The sequence below is a fragment of the Manihot esculenta genome, chromosome 14 (assembly GCF_001659605.2).
Source record: "Manihot esculenta cultivar AM560-2 chromosome 14, M.esculenta_v8, whole genome shotgun sequence".
In the NCBI taxonomy this organism is placed as follows: domain Eukaryota; kingdom Viridiplantae; phylum Streptophyta; class Magnoliopsida; order Malpighiales; family Euphorbiaceae; genus Manihot; species Manihot esculenta.
In genome coordinates this window covers 10,289,862-10,316,990 of record NC_035174.2, presented here as the reverse complement: position 1 = coordinate 10,316,990, position 27,129 = coordinate 10,289,862, and the positions used below count along the sequence as shown (strand labels likewise).

The 27,129-nt window shown below is 28.2% G+C and overlaps 2 protein-coding genes across 38 annotated transcripts; both read left to right on the top strand.

Annotated features, from left to right (window-relative positions):
- Positions 1-422: 422 nt before the first annotated feature.
- On the top strand, positions 423-6,476 carry LOC110600161 (protein arginine N-methyltransferase PRMT10). 3 transcript variants are annotated; one of them, XR_002485652.2, is made up of 8 exons: positions 423-750; positions 1,209-1,401; positions 1,519-1,624; positions 1,864-2,053; positions 3,574-3,759; positions 3,853-3,936; positions 5,037-5,264; positions 6,016-6,476. XR_002485652.2 is itself a non-coding variant. In XM_021736925.2 (7 exons), the coding sequence occupies exons 1-7, from the start codon at positions 553-555 to the stop codon at positions 5,211-5,213; spliced, it is 1,134 nt and encodes a 377-aa protein (XP_021592617.1). In that variant the 5' UTR covers positions 423-552; the 3' UTR covers positions 5,214-5,432. The 3 variants fall into 3 exon arrangements, 1 of the variants encoding a protein (XP_021592617.1); XR_002485651.1 differs by having other exon boundaries at positions 424-750; positions 6,005-6,476; XM_021736925.2 differs by lacking the exon at positions 6,016-6,476 and having other exon boundaries at positions 5,037-5,432.
- A 10,340-nt stretch (positions 6,477-16,816) lies between these two features.
- LOC110630693 lies at positions 16,817-22,583 on the top strand. Of its 35 annotated transcripts, none has more exons than XR_006348538.1 (7): positions 16,817-16,995; positions 18,209-18,638; positions 19,032-19,826; positions 20,497-20,578; positions 20,657-20,749; positions 20,946-21,815; positions 22,114-22,583. XR_006348538.1 is itself a non-coding variant. In XM_043950566.1 (4 exons), the coding sequence occupies exons 2-4, from the start codon at positions 18,237-18,239 to the stop codon at positions 20,536-20,538; spliced, it is 1,239 nt and encodes a 412-aa protein (XP_043806501.1). In that variant the 5' UTR covers positions 16,817-16,995; positions 18,209-18,236; the 3' UTR covers positions 20,539-22,583. The 35 variants fall into 35 exon arrangements, 3 of the variants coding, with proteins under 3 accessions (XP_043806501.1, XP_043806499.1, XP_043806500.1); XR_006348540.1 differs by having other exon boundaries at positions 20,497-20,583; XR_006348537.1 differs by having other exon boundaries at positions 20,497-21,185; positions 21,292-21,363; positions 21,759-21,815.
- Positions 22,584-27,129: the final 4,546 nt, after the last annotated feature.

The following is a 27,129-nucleotide window of genomic DNA, read 5'->3' as shown; positions in this document are numbered from 1 at the left end:
TTAAACTTGCTTTTGGGCAGCATTCTACCGCGGGAAAAAAGCCGTTGTAGGATTGAATGCTGAATCAAATCCGTCCAATTTCACTAGATTTCTATATTTTGGGTTTCAATTTTTTGTGCAGGAGTTATGGGGATTTTTTTTCTTCAAAGAAATCTGGAGGTCTTTTTTTTTTTTTTAATAAATTGGACCTTTGAGATTTCTTATATAGAAAAAAGTCTATCTTTAAAAAAAATAAATAAAATCCAACGTCCATTCTCATCTTTTTCTTTTTATAAAAAAATATAAATAAATAAATGTAATAACCAGCCACTAAAGGCCAGGGATTTATGTTTTATGAGAGATACGACGGCGTTTTATGTGAGTTCCACCTACGTCTGCGATCCCGCGTTGTCAGAAGCATCCAAGCTGGGGCCTGAGTGTGGCCATTTTACCTGGTGCTGACGTTGCGCTCTTGTTTCCAAACCCCAAAGCACGAGAAAACCGTATAGCGGCGTTGCCCTAAACCCTTCGCGTTTTGCAGGAAAGACGCCGACCGGAGAGGAGAATATACATATGGGCAGCCACCACCACGGCAACCGTGCTACCAGTAGCAATGGAGGAGCACCCCTCGTCGACAAGGACGTTGATTTCGCTCAATATTTCTGCACCTATTCCTTTCTCTATCACCAGAAAGAGATGCTTTCCGATCGAGTCCGCATGGACGCTTATTATAATGCCATTTTTCAAAACAAACACCACTTCCATGGAAAGGTACCTACTTTTATTTCTACGTTTTTACAGAAACTAATGGCTTCTGTTACTTAACTCTGTTACTGAACATATGGAAATTGGTGGCTTCAAGCCCAGAAATCTTGTTCTTGAGGGGTAAGCCTACTTCATCTCGCTACGAATGAGTTAGAGCAATTTGTTTGCAACCTTCTTTATTTTTTGGTTATTTATTTTGCTAATGCGTTTTCTTCAGTTAACTAGGGTGTTTTGATGTTTTTTACCATTGAAAATAATTGTTCTTGGAACTAAAGATTCCTACTCTTTTCTCTTCATATCCTATAGATGGACGACGCATTAATAATTTATGAATCTTGAGATTGAATTTGACTTCTTGAGAGTTCTGATGAGTAATTAACTGCAGATTTTGGATGATAACTTGCTTTGATGTTTAGCATTGATTGGAGAAATTTACGGCTAATTTTCACAAATATGTTGTGTAGGTGGTGTTGGATGTAGGGACAGGGAGTGGTATACTTGCAATATGGTCGGCACAAGCAGGTGCAAGGAAAGTCTATGCAGTGGAAGCAACTAAGATGGCTGAGCATGCCCGGACTCTGGTCAAAGATAATAACCTGCAAGATGTGGTTGAAGTGATTGAGGGTTCCATGGAGGATATCACTTTGCCTGAGAAAGGTTTGGTTGTTTATTTCTTGATGCCTATGAAATGCAGACTGTTTTTTACCATTATTATGCTGAAAGATGAGTTATTCATGGTTTTGAATAACATGTTTTTCTTTTGACCCGTGGCAGTTGATGTAATCATCTCAGAATGGATGGGTTACTTCCTTCTCCGCGAATCTATGTTTGATTCAGTTATATGTGCTCGTGACCGCTGGCTCAAGCCAAGTGGAGTCATGTAAGCAATTCCATGTTATGCTGTTATGCATTTTACTTTAGCTGGTTTGTTAAGCTGATATGTACTTAAGCAATTTCTTTCATTGTTTTGAGCCTTCTGTTTCTGCTAATTTTTCTGCTGCTGTTAAGCTGAAACTGCTTTTGTACTGGGCTTTCTTATGTCTATTTTCTTATGAGATAATGTATGCACCTCATTCAGGAATAAAATTTTGATTCTGTATGACAATTGTGATATCACAGGTATCCAAGCCATGCCCGCATGTGGATTGCACCTGTTAGGTCTGGATTGGTAGATCAAAAAAAGGGTGATTGTGATGGAGCAATGGATGATTGGTACAATTTTGTGGAAGACACCAAAACTTACTATGGTGTTGATATGAGTATTTTAACTAAGCCTTTCAATGAAGAGCAAAGAAAATATTATCTGCAGGTTAGTTATGGGTTTCAGTCTCATTTCTTTTTCCAGTGGGTGGTTGTGGGTTCAAATAATTAGGATCACAATAAGTATCCCCCATCCTGTAAATACCAATCCCACTTTAATGGATACTGTACATAGTTTTTCGTTCAATTATATGAACCAAAATTTCATGGAATTCAATTGAATTTCAAATAGAATTCCTTTGAAATGAATTTCCCTGTTTGGTTAGATATAACTTAAAATGCAGAATTCTATTGAGTTCCGTACAATTTGTGTTTAGTTTAATTTCATAACCTAAATTTATTTGCTCTAATTTCCTAAACTGCCCTTGAGAGTAAATTTTTTTGAAAAAATAATTTTTTATTATAGACAACTTTTATTCATAATAAATTTATTATAGTAATTAGCCAACATTATTCTAAAATAATAATAATTAATAAATGTATATTTGGCCTACAATTTAATGAGCCTTATGGTTTTTGTTTGATAAGGTAATTAAAAAAAAATTGAGAAAGAGTTGAAAATGTGAAAATTAAAATAAATATTTTTAATTAATTATTAATATTGAGATATTAATTTAATTAATAAATATAAGAATGATAATTGAGAGAAAAGTTTTTTATATGGGCATTTTAGTGTATAAAATCTTGTAATTATAAGTTTTGTGGAATTCATTTCAAATTCCATCAGATTTTGTAGGAACCAATTCTGTGGAATTGATTTTCTGGAATTGAATTTTGATTTTCGTTCAAACAAACAAAATATGGATTCAATTGAATTCCATAAAATTTTAAGGGGAGGAATTGATCCAAAAAGGTTGCTAAAGTTGCAAAACGAAGTTTAAATGTTGGGAACTGATCTCCTATTTATTTATTGGCATTGTGTTCCAAATTCTAAGAAGGGGTATGTGTGTAGTTTTGTTAAGTTAGTTAGCTAAATATCTATATGATAAAGTCTTGCTAGTGGAGCTCTAGGCCAAAATGGCATGTTTCCTAATTTATCAAAACCATGCTTAACATACTCATGCGAACCAACAACAGGGGAAAAAAAAGGCAACCCTTTTATCCCAAAGTGTTAAACTGCCAGTTTGATGGTTTTCTGCCATTCCAGTGATGGTTGGCTAGCCTTATTATCAATTGGCATCTTACTTTTAGTGTCTAGATCATTGGCCTCCTGTATTTAATCCTGTGGGTAAATTTGGATCTGAGCATTAGTTTTTTTATAGTTTCTGTCCATTGTGTAGCTTGGGTGAACCATAGGTGCAACAGTGAATCATCAATTAGATGGTATTTTCCTTCATAGAATTATTTTTGTGTCTATAGAATCTTAAGCTTTTATCAGCCACGCAATGCTTCTTTATTATGTCTGATATTGTGATGGTATCACTTCTTGTTGAGTTATCGTGTGAGTAAACCTAACAAGATGAAGGTTGTTTACTGTTCTACTTGTTTCCATATGAGTGTATGTGAAGTGATGCTTGTGCTTTCAGTTTCAAATACATTTTAAGAGGACTTGGTATGAATTTCCTATAGACAGCAATGTGGCAAAACCTTCATCCGCATCAAGTTATAGGGGTAGCAGCCATCATCAAGGAAATTGATTGTTTAACAGCTTCTGTTAATGATGTCCTTGAGGTCAGATCGAACTTTTTATCTTCGATCACTATGGAAAACACTAGACTGTGTGGATTTGGTGGATGGTTTGATGTTCATTTTCGAGTAAGTTGAGCATCATTATCTGTTATTTCTGTGGCCTGTTAAGGTCTCAAGCACATGCTAATTATAACTACTTTTATGTTCTTGGACCATCAGGGAAGAAGAGATGATCCGGCTCAGCAAGAGATTGAATTGACAACTATGCCTAGTGTGGATAATGGCACACATTGGGGCCAGCAGGTATTAATCTACTAGGGAAAAAAATATCTATGAGGAAAACCTGAATTCTCCTATCAAGTAGAAACATGCAGATGTGTAAATTGTTTAGAAATTTTTAGAATTCTTGTATCAAGGACCAATTAATATGTTGCATAGACCGCTGATCCGAAGAATTGTGCAAGATGAGTTAAGTAGTGTGTTGCATAGCTCTGCATTTCTAGAGTTTACTTTTGTGACGAGTTATCTTCCTTAATCATGAGTATGGTGATCTTCCTGGTGCATTATATATGTTAACCATAGTAACTGAAAACCAAAACCTAACTAAAATTGAAATTTCAGTCTGTTATTTTTTATGATCAAACAAAAAAACTATATTTTTAATATTATTATTTCAATTTTTTGAAAGGATATTATTATTTTAATTAAAATATTAATAAAAAATGTATTTAATCATTTTATTTATAAAAATATAATGAATATAACTTTTTTTATAATCAATATATTAATGAATAAAAGCTCATTATTTCATTTAACAAATCAAAGGTAGCCAAACGAAAAACCAAAATTTAAAAAAAAAAGAAAGACTAACTGATAACTGAACTGAATGTACTACTAGTAAAACAACTGAATTTCACAGGTCCAATTTGGTTATCTAGTTATAACCAAATAATACATATCCCTAGTTGTCAAACCCAGTCCAGCCTGACCAGAAAAACCAGGATTTAGTTCCTGGATCTATTCTGTTTGCTTCTAAAACCCTCTCTTTAAATAAACCTGCTGACCCAGCTGGCTAATTCACCAGGAAGAATTGGTCACTGGTCACACAAGGAGGCAGTTTTTTCCCCCAACTATTTGAATCAAATGATGTCGTTTTTTAGTCTTTAACCCTTTGTTTCTCAAATCAAAATGTGCAGGCATCCACATCTCTCAGCCTCTCAATCTCAGTTTCACGTCTCTTATGTTCCCACTCTCTCACCCATCTTAATTCAGTATATTGAATTGGGAAGAGAGAAGTAACTGCAACTTGTGATGTTCCTGGGATGCTCTTTTTGTATATTGATGGTTGAGTGCATTTCCAGTAGTATTCCCTTTCTTCTCTAATGTTTGTATTTGTTTGACAGGTTTTCCTCTTGCACCCTCCTATTCGCGTCAGTGAAGGGGATAATTTGAATATATCCTTTTTGATGAGTCGTTCAAAGGAAAATCATAGATTGATGGAGGTTGAGATTGGCTGTGAGATCATACAATCTTCTGGCCGATCACTTCCACCACTCCAAAATAAGTTCTATATTGAGTGAGGAAGGAAATAGCTGACATTTTGGAAGTTCTATCATGAACGAAGGTCAAAGGTACAGCTTGTAGCTTCTTTTTCTTATGACAATGCAACAAGATATGGTTATTATGTTGTGATCAGAATGTGCCCTTTATTTCTTATATTCTACTTTTTGGGCACTGTTGTTGCCATTTTGTTTTCACTTGATATCCCATATCAGATGTTATCTGAGGCCTTTAACAAACATGAGAATCTGAGTACATGCAGGCAACTGGAAATAGCAGTGCGTTGCATTAATGAAATTTAACCAGGATCTATAATGGGTTTTTTTTTTTAAAAACTTATTTATTAATTACAAATTAAAAGTTGTTTAGAATGCCAATTCTATAATTGTGGTAATTGTTTCAAAATTATATAATAATCGAGATATTAGAAACTGATGGCATCGAATTTTCCCATTAGTTATTGAGCAATTCAGGGCAACTGTTTGTGCTTCAATTTTGTCATTGACTTGATCAACACAAGACAGAGATGAAGCAAGGAAATTGAATTGAACTGTTAGATGCTTCTTGATTTATATGACTAATGAGAGTATGCTTCTAATTTAAGATAAAATGCTTCCTAGCATTTCTTTCTAAAGTATTTAACAGTTGAAGTAGATTCTAAATGATTGGATTCTTTTTGGTCTTCTTTATTACAAGAATTGTTCAAGTTAGCCTTTTCTCAAAGCCTCTTTTCTTCTTTTTTTACTTCTTCTTGTGCAGAAAGGTAGCAGCAAGTTTTTTTGTCTAACTAAAATCTTTTTTCCACTGTTAGTGTCTGCTTAGGGGGCTAGCTAGGGAGGATCTGCAGGTTGTGTTTTTCAGTGCTAACTGCACTCTCAGATAGCAGTTAAATGACACCCACAGATATCTGAGCAACTGAGCAGCATTTTTGGTGCTAGTTTTGGCTTGTTTTTGCTGCTGTGTTCCTACATTTATTTGAAATGATAAATTTTCATGTGTAACTCAAGTTCGTATTATTACAGTTGGTATAAAAATTGTTCTTTTTTCCCCTTACCAACCATTGCTTCGCCACTGGGGAGAGGGAGGGGGGAAAAAGATTTTATGATTGACCTGCAACAGTTTTTGGGTCAAAACATCTTAGAGAACAAAGAAATGATACATGATGCCTTGTTTCAGCTGTGATTATATAGCTGAATTTATATCATATTCTTTACATATATGTTGTATCAAACATGTAGAACTGTGTTTCTTCCTATAATTATTGAGGATTGTTTGTGTTCTAATGCTTCTGAAACAAAAGGATGCTTTGTAGTGCAGGATACATCTTTTGATATACATGGCACCTAGATTATGGGGGAAAAAAAAAATCGAGGGTTGGTCTTTTGAATATGTGCCAATTTTGTCCCTGAACTATAGCAACATATCACCCACAATTGAGATGCTATAGTAATGGAACTTACGTTTGATTTGAATTTGACTTGAAAAATGAAAATTGAAGACTGTTAGAACCATTCTTTAAAGCTATGTGAAATTTTAATATTGTGCTGAGTTGATAATTTATTTCTGCTCTGCTGAAATGGATTCCCTGTCAGCATCTTCTATTGCATAATCATTTTTACTAAATTCAACTGGATTATGTCAGTCAGACATAGTTGGATTTGATGTTCATGCATTATTGGGGAGGTATGAAGCATGGCTTAACTCATACAGCTACTTTCTTATTCATTTCTAGTTAATAATTTCCAGCATCTGTTTAAGAGTAGGATGGATAACTACTTTAATACAATTTTATTTAGCAGTACTATATAATGATGTATGTTACAGATAAGTACCTTATGCATTATCCATGCATCAGTGGAACAAAAAGGTTATTGTATTATTGTACTTGCAGCAAAAAATTAATTATATAGGTTGCTTCATATTAAACTTACATGACATCACATGCTGTTGTGTCCCTTTAATTACAATGAAAGCGACTTTTAAGGTTACCATCTGACATTTATAGCCATTGAAAGTCATGTTATTGTCCAAGTTAGCTCATGAAATGTCCATTCTGAAAGAAAATTGTTATGCGTCACAAGTCAGTCACTTGGAGAAAGTTTGGTTCATCTCATTCAATAGTTGTGTTTCTTTGTGCTTTGATGCCTTGAAATGGGATGTTGGTTGCTGGTTTTGGTGGTGAGATGGGTGAAGTAGGCGAAAAGAGAGTTGAGAAGATAATTTAAATGCTGTTGTCCTCTGAATTGAAATGCTCCATGTTCTTGATGATTACATTGATTGAACCAGTCAGCTCATATATAAATAAAGAAAAAAAAATTACTTTATAAAAAAATATTACAATGACTTTTGCAAATAGGTCATTGGAAGAATATGAACGGCACGTTGAAAGGCTTTCAGATAATGAAGGGCATTTCGCTTTTCTCCTCAATTTCTTTGCGTCTACTTCATTTGCACAATCTCAAAATCTGCTAAATTTTGTTATTCTAATTATTGCTGCTGCTGCTTTGGCTCCTTATTTAAAACTTAATCCAAGGGTTAGTCAAATCATAAAAAGGGATTTTTTTTTTTTCCTGCAAATTTATAATCATAACGTGGAACTATTTATCTTGACTGGATCATAAATTGTTTTCATCAAATCTAAAAATAAACGATAATATCATAATACTAAAACAAAATTTGTCTTGTTTATGTTTTATTTTATCGCAAATAAATAATGTTTCTGAGGTTCTAAACTCAAGAAGTCCCATATACCCAGTCCGCGGCTCCCAGGTTGGAAGTAGTGCGGAAAAAGGAGGGATCAAGATCAGGTCACCGAGAATTAATTTTTAACGATTCTGGTTTTGATTTGGACCGATGGTAATTCCAGTTACTCGTTGGAGTTTTCTGATGGACATAGTGACAGATCTAATGGGCAAGGGTTAAAATTTCAAAAGGGGGTAGATTAAATTTGAGTTTATTTTTAATATAATTTTATGTTTAATCCTCTCGTTTAAAAAAAAAATAGAAAATAAAGATTTAATGAGTTTAAATTTAATAAAGTAGAATTATATTTTGAGTAAATCTAATTTAAATTATAATAATTGATTTAGTATAATTATATTGAATTTGACCTTTTTATTTTTGTTAAATATAAATACTGTGTTAGTGAATATTGAGTGTAAATGTTATCTAAAACTTTTATTGAAGTCAAAGGTTGAGAATGTAGGATTAAAACAAATCTGTTCATTGAGTTAAGATTGTTATAACTCGATAAAATTTGGATTTTCTTCAATCATTAAATGTGAGGTTCATTAATAAAATAATAATAAATTTTTAAGTCAAATGCCACATCAACATCGTCTGTTAATTTTGATTATGAGATAAAATAGCAATTACAATTATTAAAAATTATTTTTGAAAAGATAAAGCTTTGATTTTCTTTTATGTCAATTTAACCTTTGTCTATTAATAGCATTTTTATCTATTAATATTTTTTTAAAATTATAACATACATCATATTTGGCACATAAACGGCTAACTTTGAACCTATGAAATTAAATTACCACAGTGTTCAACTATATAAAAATGTAAATAAAATATCAAAACGTGTATAAATTATTTTTTCAATAAAATAATTTATAATATTATTTAATTTCTTCAAACAACTTAAATCTGAAACTCCCAAAAACAACTTAAATGCCACATTTAGTGAAAGGATAAGTTGCAAAACATTTCATTCTCTTAATCTAGTTTTATTTATTTGCAGTAAAATATATCATAATCATATAAAATATTTTCAATATGACAAACATCAGTTGATTGGTATTGAAATTTTTTCTAAGTTTCAATTATATATAATAAAAAAATAAATAAATCTTCACATTATAGTTGAGAGATGTTAATAAATGAAATTTTTTTCTCTAATTTTGTCATGTATATTTTAAAATTTTTATGAACTTTGGGATATTTTTAAATAGTTACAATTTTTTTTTTATTCTACAAAGAGCGAATATGGTAACTTTCTTCTATAAAAATAAATATCTGAATTTGAGATTATCCTGCCTCTCTCTATCCCATCTCCTTATATCTTCCAATCTCTCATTCTCTTCCTCTCTGGCTCTTCTTATTAACCATAGTACAGTAATATACTAAGAAATATGTTTAGAAAAGGAATAAAAATATTATTAAATCTCTAAATTTTTAAAAATTTACTAATTTATCATTATTTCAAAACTACTTAATTAAAAAATGGTTTTTTTTAATAAAAAATATCGTTAATCAATATATTTTAATTTTGATTAAAAAAATTAAATAATATAAATATTTAAAATTATAAGAATATAAATATATATAATTAAAATTATAGAATTTAAACAGTATAAATAATTAAAAAATTATATTTTTAAAAATAAGTCAACATTTTAATCGATAATTTTAAAATCGAAAGAAATTAGTTAAATTTATAAAAATATAAAATTTTAATAAAAATTTTAAAAAAAAATAAAGCATGCGATTATGAAGTAGAAACTTATTATAAATAACACTAGTTTCGTCTTATAATTTTTATTTATTTTTTTATTTAATTATTTTAAAATTATTATTTATTATAGTAATATATAATTAATTATTATAAATTTATTTTATTTTATTTTAAAATTTTTTTTTAAAATATCTCTTAATATTTAATAAAATTTAATATTTTTATGATGGATATAATTAAAAAATTAATAAAAATATAAAATAGATAAAAATTATAAAATAATTCAGTCGCATATTTTAATTTTATTAATTAAAAGTGTTTAGGTTATAGGTTAGAAGAAGGATCCTCTTGGCTGATTTTGTGGAAATTTGAGTATTGCTTGCAAGCAAAACATAGCAATTAATCACTTCCACACCAAGAAGAAGGCTGCCTTTAATGCCAATTTCTATATTTTACTTTCCCAATAAATTAAATCCTCTTTTCTTTTTTCCTCTTGCCAAGGAAATGTGTCAATTAAGATATTCCTAACCCCAATATTCAATTATTTTAATTATTTCTTTAAGTTTTACTAAAAATTAAATTTATTTATTTATTTATTTATGACAATCAACTTATCCACAAAACCATCATTTTTCTTTTTGCAACTATAATAGCTGAAACATCAAATCATCTTATAAACGATTAATTAGGAAATAATTAAATCATTTATATTATAATAAAATATTTTTATTTTAATTAATTAAGCTTTATCTCACTACTACTTCAATCTCAATACTTTTTTGTCATTAAAAAAAATTAAAATATATTTTAAAGTAGATAAATAAAATGAATGGAAAAAGTAGATATTAAAGTTATCTCAGTATCTCAAAGTTTTAAGTTTAATTTTTGACTCTATTTATTTATACAAAATAATTTATATTTAAAAAATATTTTTTATTGATTAATTTTTCTCTACATTTAAATGTTAAAAAAGTATGAAATATTTTTTTAAAAAAAAATATTTTTCAGAGCCATAATTAAAATTAAATTAATTAAATTGATATATTACAATTTACAACTGTTTTCATCAATAACGGCAAGTTGTAGGAGTTGAATGATAATGGACGTAAGCATAAAAGCAAAATAAAAGATTATTTAATCCCTTTTAAACTCTTCTGATTCATCATTATTATTTTAAGATAAAATAATTATTTAATCATTAGATAAAATTATTAATTAGTCTACTTATTTAAAAATTTATTAAAATATTTTTAAAATATTAAAAATTTTAATAATTAATTTTTTTATTAATTTTAAACATTAAATGTTTTTCTATCAGGTTGTTATAATAGGAATAAAATTTATTAATTGATTTTTTAATTTTATAAAAATTAAACTAATTAGTTATTTATTTTAAAAAATTTCAATATTTTAAAATATGAAAAATAAATTTCTTAAAAACAGTTTCAATAACATTTAAAGTTTTTTACTTCCATTGAAAATTTCAATTATTAGATGAATGTCACTCTTTTCAAATGAATTACTTCCACCTCTCTTTTTTTGTATCACCCTTATAATAAAATAATGATTAGTATTATTATTTGTGATTTTATATATAAATTTTAATTTATTTTCTTTCATGAATAATTCTATAAATACATTTTAAAATATATATATAGACAGAAAGTGGAGAAATTTATTGTTAATATAGTTACTAAAATAAATGTTAAATTTTATTGTATCAAAAATTAAAATATTTATTTTTATTAATTTTAAATTAAAATTAGTTAATAATAATTAAAAAAAATAATCGAGCTATAAATAATAAACAATTACTAATGAGTAAATTATAGCAACCCAGATTAGACGATGAGACCTGACATTGGAGTGAAGAAAGGGAGAGAGGCCAGGTGATGTTGAAAAGGGAGCCATGGGTGGGTCTACAACTATCGACTTTTGCAAGGAGCCATGAGTCTGGGTCTTCATGCATGGGGCCATGGATTTGGCTGGCTGGCTGGCCGGCTTCTGTACTGTTGTTTGGTCTGCCCTAGAAACCAATGAGAAAAAGGACCAAGGGATACTGTGTTATCTCGCGAGATAAAGAGAGGACTCAATGAGAGGTCAGGTTCTTAAGGCAGGTGGCTCTTAGTGTCTTATCCTCTCTGGGACCTGGGGTCTATATACAATATCCATGATAAAGCGATGTCACTTTGCATAATTATTCGCTAATTTAACCAATTTTTATTGAAAAAAAAGAATCAGAGCATGTGTAACGTAAGAATTTTTTTTTTTAAATTAGGATTTGAACCGACGAAATATAATATAAAATTTTTAAATTTATTTAAATATATTTATTATAAATTAAATTTGTGAGTACAGTATGCGAGAAATTAAATAGTTATACATTTATAAATATTAAATATTAAATATTAATAATAAAAAATTATAATATTAATTAATTTTTTATATAAAAATTAATGGTCAAATTATACGTTCAATTTATAGTTATATGAAATTCAACTCTACTAGTTAGATTAACTGGACTAGTTAGAATTAAACTAAAGATAAAACTTATTTGAATTTTAAAATTAAAACAAATAGATAATTATAGCTAATATATATAAAAGTAGAAAAAAAGAAAAATAATATAATTATTAAAAAGATATTTAATATTACAAATTACTCAATATTTTATTTAATTCAAAACAATATAGAATTTATTGGTATTCTAAAAATCTTTAATTTAATGGATTGGTTGATTTTTCTATTTAATTCAAATTCTACTTTATCAAATATTTATTATTTTACTTGATTTACCATACATAATGTAAGAATTTATTATTATCTAAACATAATTATTTTCATTGATCAGATTGATTTATATATGCATTTAAATTATTTTTTAATAAATAGTACTTTTGATTATCTTTTATTTATGTTAATTTTTTTGAATTGGGTTTTTTTTATTTCTCCTATAATTAAATGTGAATTCTAATTTCATTTTTTAAAAATTTTAAATTATTAAAAAAAGTATATATTCAATCTCTATATTATATAAAAACTCATTAGTTATTATTTTATTTTAAAAAACACATTAAAATATTATTAAAATTTTAAAAATTAATTAATTAATTTTTTAATTAATTTTATTCATCAAATAGTTTAAAAAAGTCTAAAATATCCTTGATTATAAAGAACCGATTAATATTAAAATTAATGGAGTAATTAATATTAAAATTAATGGAAGGATAAATTATTATATTTTTTTAAAAATTTCATAAATATTTAATATATTTTTTTAAGATCGAAATAATTTTTCATCGTATAAGAATAAAATAATAATTTTTTATTATAATTATTCATTATTTAATAATTTAAAAAAATAAATCCAAGCTTATATTTAAAAAAAAGAAAGAAAGAAAGTTTGTATGAAATTCTATTAAAACATACTTTAATTTAAAATTAAATTGTACATTTTTTTTAATTGGAAATTGGAGATGGGAGAGTAGAATTTAATACCTCTCAAATTTATTTAGATATTGTACAAATTAAATTATATATAATAATTAATTGATAAACTCTATATATAAAATATTTTATTATTATGTGATATTAAATATAAATAGAAAATAATAATATAAGTTATGTAAAAAATAAGAAAATTATCGACTCATATATTGATTGGAATAAAAATTGGAAGGGAGAAATAATTATATTGACAAAATTACCTTAATCTTTTATGTTATTTATCATTATGGATTTTATTATTTAAATAATTTTATTTTAGAGTTTATACGGTTTTATAATTTTAATTTTTATAAATAAAGATGGTAGTATTTATATAGGATTGTAAAAGCAGAGTTGAAAACGTTTTTTTTTTTCTTTTATATTCCATTAATATTTTATTTTCAACTAATTTATATATTTTCAATTAACTTTATCCTGATGCTTTTTTTAAATAAAATATTATAATTTAATTTATAATAAAAAAAATCATATATTTTTACTCTTTTTGAAAATTTTCTCCTTGACGCGATTAATGAATGATGATATAATATTTAAAAATTAACTAAAATAATTTATATTTTAATTTTTAAAATTTTATTAAAAATATAATTTAGTCCATATATTTTTAAATTTAATTATAAAGTTTTTTTATAATAAAATAATCCCTTAATTATAATTTAATTTTACATTCTTATAAATTGATCCTCAAATATTATAATCTTATAAATGAGTACTTATATTTTTTATAAACTAACCTTTTATGTTTATAAATTTAATATCTCATATATTTTGGTAATAAATTAATAAAATAAATGTTAAATTAAGAATTTTAACACAATATACATCCAAATAATTTTTTTCCATTTAATTCTCTTTAGTAATAATTTATTTTTTATTTAATTAGGTTAAAAATAAAATAATAAATTTATTATTTAATTTTTATTTATTATTTTTCACATATAATTTAATAAATAGAGAGATTAATTTTAAAAATATAATGATTTATTAATAATTATAATATTTGAGAACGATTAATAAAAATATAAAAATTAATTTTAATTAAAAATATAAAAGTTTAAATTAAGGAAAATAAAATTTGAAGGATTAAATATAGTTTTCATTTAATATTAAGGAGTAAATTGTAATTTATTAATAATATTTAATTTTGTTAATGACATAAAAGTATAAAAAAAATTATCATAAATTAAAATATAAAATCATGCTTAAATCACATAATATTTTTTTATAATTATTCCATTTTAATGAGTTATTGAAGAATAAAGATATGTAAAAAAGTTTGAGGAAAGAATAATATGATTGCAAAAAATACCTAAAATAATTTAGATAATAAATGATTAATTTTATTTCATTTTAATTGGCTAATAAAAATTAAATTATTCAATATATTTTAGAAGTTTTACATTATACATAATAATAAGAAATTGAATTGCTAAAAAATGTATGATAATATAATATTATTGCAGTAAATATTTAATTTACTTCTAATTGGTCAATAATATTTAATTAATCAATATTTGGAGAAGCTTGTAAACGATAAGAAAATGAATCTTAATTGAATTTCAAAATCAATTTTCAGTAAAATTAATCATATATGTATATATGAAAAATTTTAATTGATTGGACTAAAATTATAATTTTAATTGGTTGTAATATGATAATATAAATATTATTTTGATTGGTTTAGAATCCTAACAGAATTTGCAAGTCAATTTTCAGTAAATTTAATCTAATAAAATTAATTTATTTTATTAAACAAATTAATATAAAAAAAATCATTAGATTGTTTCAGAAAAAAATAATTTTATTTCACTGAAATAAATAAATTTATTGTGAGTAAATTTCAATTAAGAGAAGCAATTAGGCATAAATTGATTATAATATTGAATAATTAATTTTTATTCATTAAAAATTAATATATTATATTAATATCATGAATGCACATTATAAAAATACAAGTTATTAATTAATCTGGAGATTGGAATTTCATAGTTTACCTAATGCAATTAAATTGATAATAAATTAATATTTAATAAAAAATTATAAAAATATTAAAATTAGCCATCTATTACAAATTTTTTTTATTGGAAGCTTGCTTCTAGTGCATGCCAAAACTCCTTCCAGAAAAGAAGGAGAGCATATCCAATGAAAAATTAGATATAAAACCATATGTTTTGGCTATAGTATGTTTTAAAATCGGACCATCAATATCTTTTTAAACATACGATTGAACAGTACAATATAAACCAATATTATTTCTAACAATCATGCCAAAACCCACCATACTACGGGTGAGCATTCGGTAGGTTCGGTTTAAAATCGAATCGAACCGAATAAACAGAAAACTAAAAATTAAAATTTTAGTGTATATGAAAATCGAACCGAATCAATTTTGATCAAAAACCAAATCGAACCGAATCGGTCTGATTCGATTCGGTTTGATCAGTTTAAAATTTTAATAATTTTTTTTTATTTTTTACACTTTATTTTTAATATTTTAAAATTTAATTAAAATATTTTAATTTTTATATGATTTAATTTCTCTATATTATTAAAAAATATATTATCACTAATCGGTTCGGTTCAATTTTTTCGGTTTTTTTCTTATCAAAACCGAACCGAATCAAAATAACCAAAATTTCTGAAATTAAAAATTGAATCGAACTGAAATATATAAGAAATCGAATTAAAATTTTAAATCGATTCGATTCGATTAATTTTTTCAGTTTGAACCGAATACTGTTCACTCCTAAGCCATACCATTTGATTAAAAATGTAGAGGGAGTAGAGGAGAGTTTAAAAGCAAGGAGACCTTGCTTCAAAACTTGTGTTTCCTCTCTATGAAATGTTAAAAGAGGGAGGAAATTCCTATGCAACTTATTGTCATATTTGCACCATTACGTTATTAATTAATGATTGTTATCAACTACCTTAAGGAAAAACTTAATTATTTTTAGAAAATACTTTCCTCCCATCACAAATATAGACATACATCTATTTTCATAGAATTTTTTAAAAATATAATTAATATAATTAAAGAAATAAAATTTACTTATTAATTTTCCTAATATACCCTTATATTGTTATATTAAAAATTAAATAATTTCATGTTATAATATTACTCTCGTGACTATATTTTAGAAGTAATAAATATAATCTATAAAAATAATATTAGTCTAATTAATAATTGTAAATATTTTATTGCACTGATAGATTTAATCTGATAGTAAGCGTATTTGAATAAATCTGAAATATCTTATATTATATTTTTTTATTTAAAAAAAAAAATTTTATTAGTCAATCTAGAACATTTACTAACATAATAGAAATATTTTAGAATTATTTATTTCGAATATTTTAGATTGATGCACTATGAAAAAATTAATATTGTCAAAATTTAAGTCTCACTAATTATTTTAGCTTGAAATAAAATCAAATTATGTCAAATTAAACAAATGAAAAATATTGCAGTGTAAAATTTGGTAAAAATAAATAATTGCTGAATTTTCAATTTTAGTCACAAATTTGTTCCTAAAGAAATCGCAAATATAAAATAGACCAAAATAGTTGCAGTTTTAAAATTCTAAACAAAAGAGGTCTATGAAAGTGAAACGGTTAATCCAACCTCAACAAGCTATTGTTAGGAAGGTGGCAACTTGGCACGGAAGCCATACCATATTCTTTTCTTTATTTATTTTATTTTATTTTATATAATTTTATATTTTTTATATTTCTGCTTTTCTGTAATTAATAGCAATACCAATCCATAATCAAATCCTCAATTAAAACCTTACACAAACAAAAACCATAACCACAATTTTTCAAAGAATCCAGTCAAGGTTAGTGAAATCTCTTCCTTTCCTCCTTCTCAATCCAATTTTGAATAACCGCTATTTCAATTTTCTTTTCCGCCTTATTCAAATTTTTTTTTTTTGGATTTTTTCTTGTTTGTGGTGTTCTGATTAGTGTGTGTTGCAGAGATGATTTTTTTTTTTTTTTTTTTTTTTGGCTTGACCTTTGTTTGGTTGCTGAGAAAAAGGGAAGAAAACAGAAAAAGAAAAAGATGGGAACTATTTTTTTTTTTTTTTGGCCTTTTCTTTTAAAAATCTTCTGTTGTTAGCTGTTTTTGTATTTTGAAAATAGAAATAAAACTTCAACTTAGTGAAATACTAATAATAGGCCCTCTGGATTAAAACTTGTTTAATTGATTCCCAGTTTGTTTTGGTTTCTGTGTTGCTGAAATATTGTAATCTAAAGATTCGCAATTTTATTCCCTTCGTTTCCTGCATTTTTCTCAGCTACCAAACGGAGCTTAGAGTCTATTTTCTGTCTTCCATTCTCTGATTATTACTGATTCTGCTGTGACTGATCGCGTGAGCTTCTTCTTCTCCTCCTCCTTTCTTTCTTCTTTTTTTCCCCACCGGTTGTTAAATGGTGAATCATTTAAGGTTTGCATTGTACGGTTTCGCCTCTTGTTTTGGTTGTTGGGTAACAATTGAGCAATGAAAGTGGTAATCAGTGTATGTGACGTGAAAGATATGAGAAATCGGAGGCGTGCTATTAAATTTTAAGCAAAGAAAAGCGTAAGGAGAGTCTTTGTGGCGTCGAAGACGAAAGCAATCGGCCTGCTATTAACTGAATCAGACTATGTTGTTTAATTTTTTTTTTTTAGTTTCTATTTAGATTTGGTTCCTTTTTCTGTAAACTACTTTTCTTAACAACCAAACAGGAGTAGGAGGGGGGTTGGGGGAATTGTTGACCGTCTCTGGATGTTTAGACATAGTTTGAATCCTGCTAGTCTGATATCTTTTGTTTTATTTAATTTGTGTTCTATTTATTCATGAAATGCATCAATTCACTGCTAAAATCTTTAATTTTGAATTGTCAAATATATTTTCTTCTGCATTCGTCTCCCTTATCAATTGTTTGATCACTAACAACTGTATTGTAGTCTCCTTGTTCAATTGTTGAATTTTTATTATTTTGTTACCATTTCCAGTATTAGCTTCTTTGTTCTACTTTATTCTAATTATAGTTTTTTCTTTTTGACAGTCTTGTGAACTGTGATATTGTAGCAATCATGAGATATAGAAAAGGGAGTAAAGTGGAAGTTCTGAGCAAACAAGGAGTGCCTTCAGGCTTTTGGCGCTGTGCTGAGATTATCTGTGGTAATGGCCACACTTACACTGTTAGATATGAAGGACATGCAAGCACCATTGATGAGACAGTAATGGAGAGAATATCTAGGAACGCAATAAGGCCTTGCCCTCCACTACCTGAAATTGCCGAAGATTGGGTTCCTGGAGATGTAGTAGAGGTGTTTGATGATTTTTCTTGGAAAACAGCAACAATATCAAAGATGTTGGGAAAAAAATACTTTCTGGTTAGGATAATAGGATCATCTCTTGAATTCAAAGTGAGCAAATTTGACATCCGGACACGACAGTCTTGGCAAGATGATGAATGGATTGTAATTGGAAAGGTACTTCCCACCTAAATAAGTCAGTTTCCACTACAAAATGCACAGCTGTATTCACATGAAACCTTGTATTCAATTTGTTTCAAGTGAAATTTTTATGTTCTGCTAAGTTAGCATCTTTTGGTTTTGTGAATATAGGATCTTTTTCTTTTCTTTCTGATGTTAAAAAGAATGGACAGGAATTTCTATAAATTGGTCATTCTAAAATTTTTATATCCAAAGTGCAGGCAGTCCTTTATAAGTTTGAGATTGGAGTTACATTGTTCATTTTTCACTCTTAACTACACATCTTCAATTATACTGCTTTGAAAATGACATCTCCTTGAAATTAACTTTTTTTTGTTGATTTTACATATTTAATACATATATATTTATGTATTTTGATTTTGTGTCCAGGGTCCTGGCAGCTGTGAAGGTGCAAAACATGACAACAATTCAACTACAAAGTGCGAGAGAAAATCCATGAACAACGTTCGAATGGCAAAGACAAGGTTAAATGAACGTGTAAAGAATGATTGCTTTCCTAAAGTGAACAAGGAGAATCTCCAAGAGCCTAATATAGTTTCCAATAGAACTTTGAAGAGAGGACCTTATGGTTATAAACAAGCTGAAGCACATGATGGTGCTGCCCAGAAATTTAGAGCAGTTGAGAAAGAGGGTAGGCTGCATCGTTGGTTTGCCACAAATCAATTCCCACTGCTTGAACAGGTAGATGATTTTGCTTTCCCAACAGATATGGTGGGTGAAAAATTCATGCATCCTTCTTTTAACGACCAAACTGGGTTTTCTGCTATGGATGTGGAGAGAAGAAAACAAACTGGTGCTGTTGGATGTTCATCTGCAGTAGAATTAGAATCCAATGATGAAGATGGTGTTACTAGCTCAGTTGGTAGTTGTAGTATCACTAGCAACAATTTTTGTAAGTTTCGTAGTTATGCAGGTTTTATTGAAGACAATGATGGTTGTAGTAGTGATGCAGAATCTTTCTGCCAGTGGGGATGTGGGGAAGAGAATGTCCCCTTTCCCATGAAGGAGGACCTGGCTACTGAAATCCATAGGTTAGAGTTGCATGCTTACCGATGCACTATGGAGGCATTGTTTGCATCAGGACCTCTAAGTTGGGAACAAGAAGCATTGGTGACAAATCTCCGTCTATCCCTCCACATATCAAATGATGAACATTTGATGGAGGTCAGAAATTTAGTTTCTGCTGATAATAGCATCCCCTCTAGATGACAAGAGAATTTGGAAATTTTTGTTGGTAATTCATTTTGTTTCATAGAACTAGAATCTGATAAATAGTTGGTATAAATGGCATGTGTCCTTGTAAGAAGCAGGATAAACTGTTGTTTTCCATTTCTTCCATTTCTGTTCTATAACATATAGTTTCCTAGATTAAATGAATGTACCAGAAAAGTTGCAAAGTTATGAATATTTCTGAAATCGGACTCCGTCTCAATTCTCTCTTCTTATATTTTTGGTTCTCTCTGAACTTACATGCTAAATGAATGTTATATCATTTGCAAACAATTGTAGACAGTTGATTGTGCTGTCCTGTTATGTTTTAAAGGTTTCTGACATAAAACAGATGTAGGCAATCTGCCTACTTTATCGCCTGAACATGCTATTTAATTTCAACACTAGTAATATTAAGATGACATTTTGCCATAAAAGGCATGCATAAAATGTGCAAGAATTTGGTTTAACAACAAGAAGCAATAAGAAGCTGTTCCCTCCTTTCAATTTTACATGGATATACTGTGGGTTGCCTATTTTGATCATCTGGATATTCTCCATACCAATTGGCATTGCAGCAGTTTCCTGTGAGGACATTATTGATACTTTCTGCTGCATTTTCCAGGGCCAAAGTAGGAGGCTCGTACACCTCACTTCCCAATGTTGAAAGATGATGTTGGGGTTGCTATGCGGTCTTGGTCTAAACAGTTGGGTAATTCATACAGCCCAGTATGTTCAGCCACTGATTTTTGGTAATTTCTATGATTGCCATACTTCCATTTCAGGCCACCTGTGAGCCTCACATATCTTGTTTTGCTGAAGAATGTGATTTGAAAGTAGTTGCTGCCATTGGATGACCTTCATGGGATGCTTGGAAGGTTTTATTTTGGACCTTTCCTTAGTTCATCCATATATTGCACCTCTTGCTTATTGATCTCTCTTGTTAGTTGCAAAACTATCAGATGCAATCCTCCATTGTTTTAAAAAAAAAGGTTCCTTAGTGGTTTCATAATACTTGGCATTCACATTTCTATTTTTTATTTTTAATTTCTCTGAATCGGGAATTTATTGAAGCTCTGGTGAGAATGCATCACATATCAAACCACTTTCTTTGGAAGCATGTAGCAATGGAAGTAGCACAAATATCCTACTAAAACCATAAAAGAATGGCATCTGCATGTGCAAATTTTGGATGATTATCAAAAAAGCATAAGCTTTCCTGAAGCTTGCAGTGTCGAATTAAGTGACGACCCTGGTGGGATATCATGTTAGGAAGCAACCCAAGTCACCGAGGAAAAAAGAGTAAATATAATGGTAAAATGCCTTCTCTGATCTGGAAGTGAATGTTAACATAGAATAGGATGATAAATTTTAAGTGTGAGAGATATGATCGCTGAAAGAAATTTATCAATGTCACAAGTTGTTAATGGGAAGGAAGCGAGATATTACATGCATTTCTGCAAATGGGCTGAGTTTGGAATAGTTATTGCAGGTATTTGTGTGTGGATTATTTTGCGGCTAGCATTTACTTCATTCTATAATGGAATATCATTTTGCCAGATGTGAGAAATGATATTATGTAGTGTAAGTTCTGTACTCTTCCTTGAATTCTTCAAGTATTGGTTGGATTGATCAAGCTAGATGCTAAATACTTGTGACAGATACGAGAGGACTCCCCATGAGTTTTAACCTAAGGTTTTAGATTATATATGATATACATGAAGTGCAAATAAAGAGCTTAAGAGCAATAGGATACGTGAAATGCACAATAGAAAAAGGAAAATTGAATGGATTTATGTATCTATTTTTATCTGTTCATTGCTTGTGCACAATTTTAAGTTGCGGCATTTACTATCTACTGATGATATGCCATTAGTTCTAAATCAGGCCAGGCAAATTTCCCGGTTGCAAGATGCATCAGCTTGAGAGTAATTATATTACAAGGTGGAGCATTCTCTTTATAAATTGATATGGCACTTCATAAATGATGTTTCTATGTTGTCTACATATGGATGACGAAAGAGTTCATGAACATCTCATTGATATAATTATATAAAATAGATGATAATGCTAAGCATTTGATCTCAAGTCATTCATATTAAGCATATCTGCGTTAGTGAGCATCAAATAAGATTTCAGCTGACCTGATTTATGTGCATTATTGTGTTCTCGGGTGCAGATGAGTCTTGAAATTTATGTAACTGGAAGCTCATTGACCTTGTAAATTTCTCTTCTCTAGCAGAACGTTGCTTTCATGGACAGAGAAGCAGCTTGTTCTGCAGATGGAACTGCTAAAGATGAAACTACTCTATCTGCAGAACTCTTGAAGGATATGTGTGCATTCCTGTGTTCTGCTGGAGTTTACGAACTCCATTTTCAGATAAGGGAGATTTCTTTTTTTTTTTTTTTTTTTTTTTTTTTTTTGCAATATTAAAAAATTTTTATTCATATTTTTTTTGGCAAAAAGAAAAAAAAAAAAGAAGCATAATATAACTTTTAAATTGAAAAAAAGGCGATAAAAATAAGTCTAACTCAGAAAGACCAACCTATCTCTTTTTTTTTTTTTTCCAATTTACAACATTTGATGTCCAAGTCACATTTGATATCCGAGTCAGTCACACCATTTACCATTGTTGATGTAGATTGTATACATCGCTAAATGATCATCACACGTGTGAAAATTATTTTTCATAACATTTTGGGGAATTTTAATATTGTATGCATGAATTATGTTTTAGCCATAATAACATATATAATATCTAGTATATAAAGGAAAGGTAAAAAGAGATTGGATGAATATTTTTAAAATAATGGAGTCATTTTTATTTCAGAGCGTAAATTGATTCTTTCTAATCAAAATTATGTTAATAATCTCTCAAAACTAATAATATGTGAGGTTGTAATCATAATAAATGTGATAAGAGTTTAGTAACTTTTTCTTAAAATAAGTTTCTCTTTATTAACAAAATTGTTTTTACATCTATATTTTATTTTTAGTAATTAAGATTTATTTTATTTTTTAAGGAAAACATTAAGAAAGACAAACGCTTTTTGTGAAAATAAGATTTTTGAAATTAAATTATTTTACATTAAAAAATCAATTAATAGTAGGAACCTTTATTTTTTTTGAAAGCAATAGTCGAAACTAATTTAAATGTTAGTATCAAATTATTACCAAAAATAAAATAAAAATATATCTATAAATTTTGTCTTATTACAAATTTTTTTAAAAAATCGAAGGTCTTATTGTATTTTATCCGTACTGTTTCAAGCGGCATGATACATCCCTATGGAAGGCGTTCCCTTACAGAGATACCAAAAAGTCTGCCTAAAAGGCCCAAATAATTGTGGCCCAACACCCCTATGACTTGTGAGGCCCAATCAATGACTAAATGATACTTTATCTACAGATTATAGAATCTTCCACATTTATTTTCATGTATGAAATTTCCTTCATGCCCTTTTTTCAAAAAAAAAAAAAAAGAGAAAAAAAGCTTACCCTTTTTTAATTTCTTGACGTAACCGCAATGTAAGCAAGCTTTAGGCCATTATCCTACAAAGCAAAGCCTGCAGATGAGCATTCAAGAAATTCAAGTTTTATTAAACAATGCATATTAGGCCAACGTTGCCTTCAATTTCTTTCCATTCCTCCATAGACATGGCTTGTCGTGTGAAACTTCTGTTTTCTATGCGTAAAGCTTCAAGTAGATGACCATCACAAGCCAAAGCCCGAACTACCTATTGCTTCTTTTTTTTTTTTTTTAATTTAATTGAGTGCAAGTTAATGTATTTTTATTTTGAAATACAGATAAAATATGAGACCTCTTAAATTTATTCTTAAATTTATTTAGATATACTAATTATTAGGTTAAATCTGTGCTGTCAAGTTAATATTTTAATTACTCAAATTTTCATTTCTACATAATGTATAAATTATACCAAAAAAAAAAAAGATTTTTCTAGCTACAAGGTGGTCCATTCTTTCATATGGTGGATCATAGAGAAAAAAAAAATAATAATTGCAATAAATTAACACAGAAATTAGTATAATAATTTTATTTTTGTGCCCAACAGTGTTGATCTATTTTCAGTAGTGTAAAGCATTAGCACATGGTAGTCCTTTATTACATATATATACGTGTCTAGCTAAACATTACACATAAAATTTTAATTTCAATCATCAATCTTTTTCAATTGAATTTTTCTGTAACATTATTCTTCAACAAACAATAAAGAAAAGGTGGCATTGTCACTGAAATTACCAGCAAACTTCCAAGGTGTCATTCCTTTGCTCAGTGAATGCTACAATATTATTAATTTAATTCTTTGTTATTTTATGAAATGGGTTTTTTTTTCTTTGTTTATTTATTAAATAAAAAAAAGATTGATTATTTCTTTAATGAGCTTAATTAAGTGGTGGCATTTATGTGGCTCCACCAAATCCTCTGCCATTGTCTCATTTGCATCTCATTGTGATTGGTACTCCCATGTGATGATGCCTCTCATTGAGGGAAAGATTTCTATTGCTTTAGTGTGGGCCACCCCAACCCTAATTACAATTTGTCCTTAATGATTTTTTTTATATAATTTACTATTTAATGTCTTTAATATAAAAACTTAATTTTAAAAATAAATTAAAATATTTTTAAGATATTAAAAAAATCATTCAATAATTTTAGCATTAAATTTTTTATTTAAATTTTACAGTATAAAAAAATGTATAAATTGATTTCTTAATTTGATAAAAATATAAATTAATTAGTTTTTTTAATTGAGAGTATTTTATTTTTTTTAAATATTTAACGATTAAAATTAATTATGAAATTAATTAATAAAATTTTTAAAATATTTTAATATATTTTTTAAAATAAATAAATTAACAAGTGAATTTTACAATACATGGGATTAGATAGTACTTTTTTTCTTAAATTCTAATATTTATTTATTTTAAATAGAATCATTTTTCATATATATATATATATATTTTATTTCACCAGCGTTTTGCATGTCTTAATTATTCTAATGAATCTTTTAACCCTTTATATTGCTCTTTCAATTGTCTTTTCTTTCAATCTTTTTCACAAGGCTTGAAGTTTTTGGACAAGTCTTATCAATTTCTGGTCCCAAACTCGGACAAAACTGCTCCATTTCAGAGGTTAAATTTAAGTGCTTGAATATGAACTTCTTGCATTCTTGTCAAATGACAACCCTTGCAAGAAACATTGATACCATTTACAGAAAAAAATTTTCAAAGAAACACAAGTCAATTTGCTATCTTATGTAATCTCCTGCTGGCCACTTATACACATAGGTCATCTATGAGTGCAAGAGGCTATCATAAAAATGGGGCATATCTGCAAGTTCTAATAGCAATGAAAGTTTTGAATTTTACTCATTTTCACTTGTTAATTCTAAATTTTAAAATTTGACATTAAAGTCCAAAAGTAATTTTATCCAAATTAAAAAAGAGAATTAAAGAAAGTATAATTTTATATATTTAACGATTTATTGCATCCTCTTGGCAATGTTAGTAATTGTAGGAGAAGCACATTTCCCAAAACATACAAGGATTTGTTTTTTTTTTCTTTACAAACCCTTTTTTCTCATGAAGCTAATGAATCAAATCCCATGTGGCAACTTGGCCAAAGACAACTAATGTGAAGCCTTTCCATAAGTTAGTAATCTCCAAGCAATGAGATATTTTCAGTTAAGATCATGTTAATGTACATGCCCATCTGTCCACATTGAGACATGGGGTGTTATATTTATATAGAAATGCCAATCTAATGAGTCATGACTCATGAAGCATGGCAATGGCCAATCATGCAAAAGAAGGATCAATTTGCAATTTGGTCTATAACAGCCCAGACAGATTTTGCATTAATCAAGGGTAGAAATTATAGCCAGCTCAATAGCTTTGGCACGGGTGCAAAGATTGAGACACATTTTATTAAACTAATGCTATGTGGGTTTTGTTTTATTGATGACTCCTACAATTATCATTTACTTATAGGGATCTACTGCCCTTCTTAATTGGATTAATTTGTAGATTCTAATCATGTGATCATCACAAATAATTTTATCTCATTATAAAAAAAAATGATAATTTTTATTTAATTAATTGGGTATATTTAGTTTTTTTTAATGTGTATTTCTCTTTACATGAATTTTCAAAAAAATTAAATAAATTTTTATAAAATTAAATGGTTGGTTAGGTATTCTCCATTTTTGCTTTCTTTGGTGACAACTTGTGGGCTAACAAATCCTTGAATGCCTTTCTGAAATTGGGAAGGTGGAATTTAGAGAGTGGAAAAATAGCAATTGGGTCTTTTTGTACAACTACTTAACCACCACAGTGCTGGTCAAAATTTGTTGAAATTGAAGGAGATGGGGATAGAAATGAGAGTAGTTTGGCTCTTCCAAGATTAATTGGTCCATTGGAATGTTGATTTTTGTGCCTTTGTGTAGCTTAATTAGAGGAAGCCATGCATGCTCAGCTCAAGACAATGAGCCAATTAATGAATTTCACCCTCTTAATAGTAATGATTAAAGAGTAACAGGAATTATAATAATGAACTTGGCCATTGCAACACATAGCATTAATTAATGTGTGTGTCCAAGAGAGGATTTCATTAGATAATTAAGAAGAAGTAAAGGGCTGATAAAGTAATTATGAATGTGATCACATGGTTGATGGGCATGCTTTGATTCCTTCAAAAAAAAAAAAAACAGAGACCAAAATAGAAGAGAAGAGATATCTCCCTAACCACATGCTTCCTGGGGACCATCAATTTCTCCCCCTTAATTAGAGAGCTGCCCAAAGAGCATGAGAAGATCCCAAAAAGCAATACAAAAAGAAAGGTTGCTGCTGCTGCTCAAATCTTACTTCTCACTAAAATACAATTCAATCCTCCATAAAGTTGATTTTATATTAAAAGTTGATTTGCATGCTGGCTTACACTCACCCCTTTTGCTTTTCAAAACGACATTTCATGCCCTTGGGTACATCACTTGTCCTTTGCCTTCCTTTAATTCTTGTAGTAACACTATGTTCTCTCTTTCTTTTTTTAATTAATTACTTTTAATTAAATTAATCAATATATATTTCTTTGAGAGAAAATCACTTCTTTTTTTTTATTCTGAAAAATACATTTCTTTGATGCTATTTCCTACAAGGAAAATGTGATGAGAAAATAAATGCTCATATATTTATAAATTAATTTTAAATTTAATAAAATATATTATACATGATCAATCA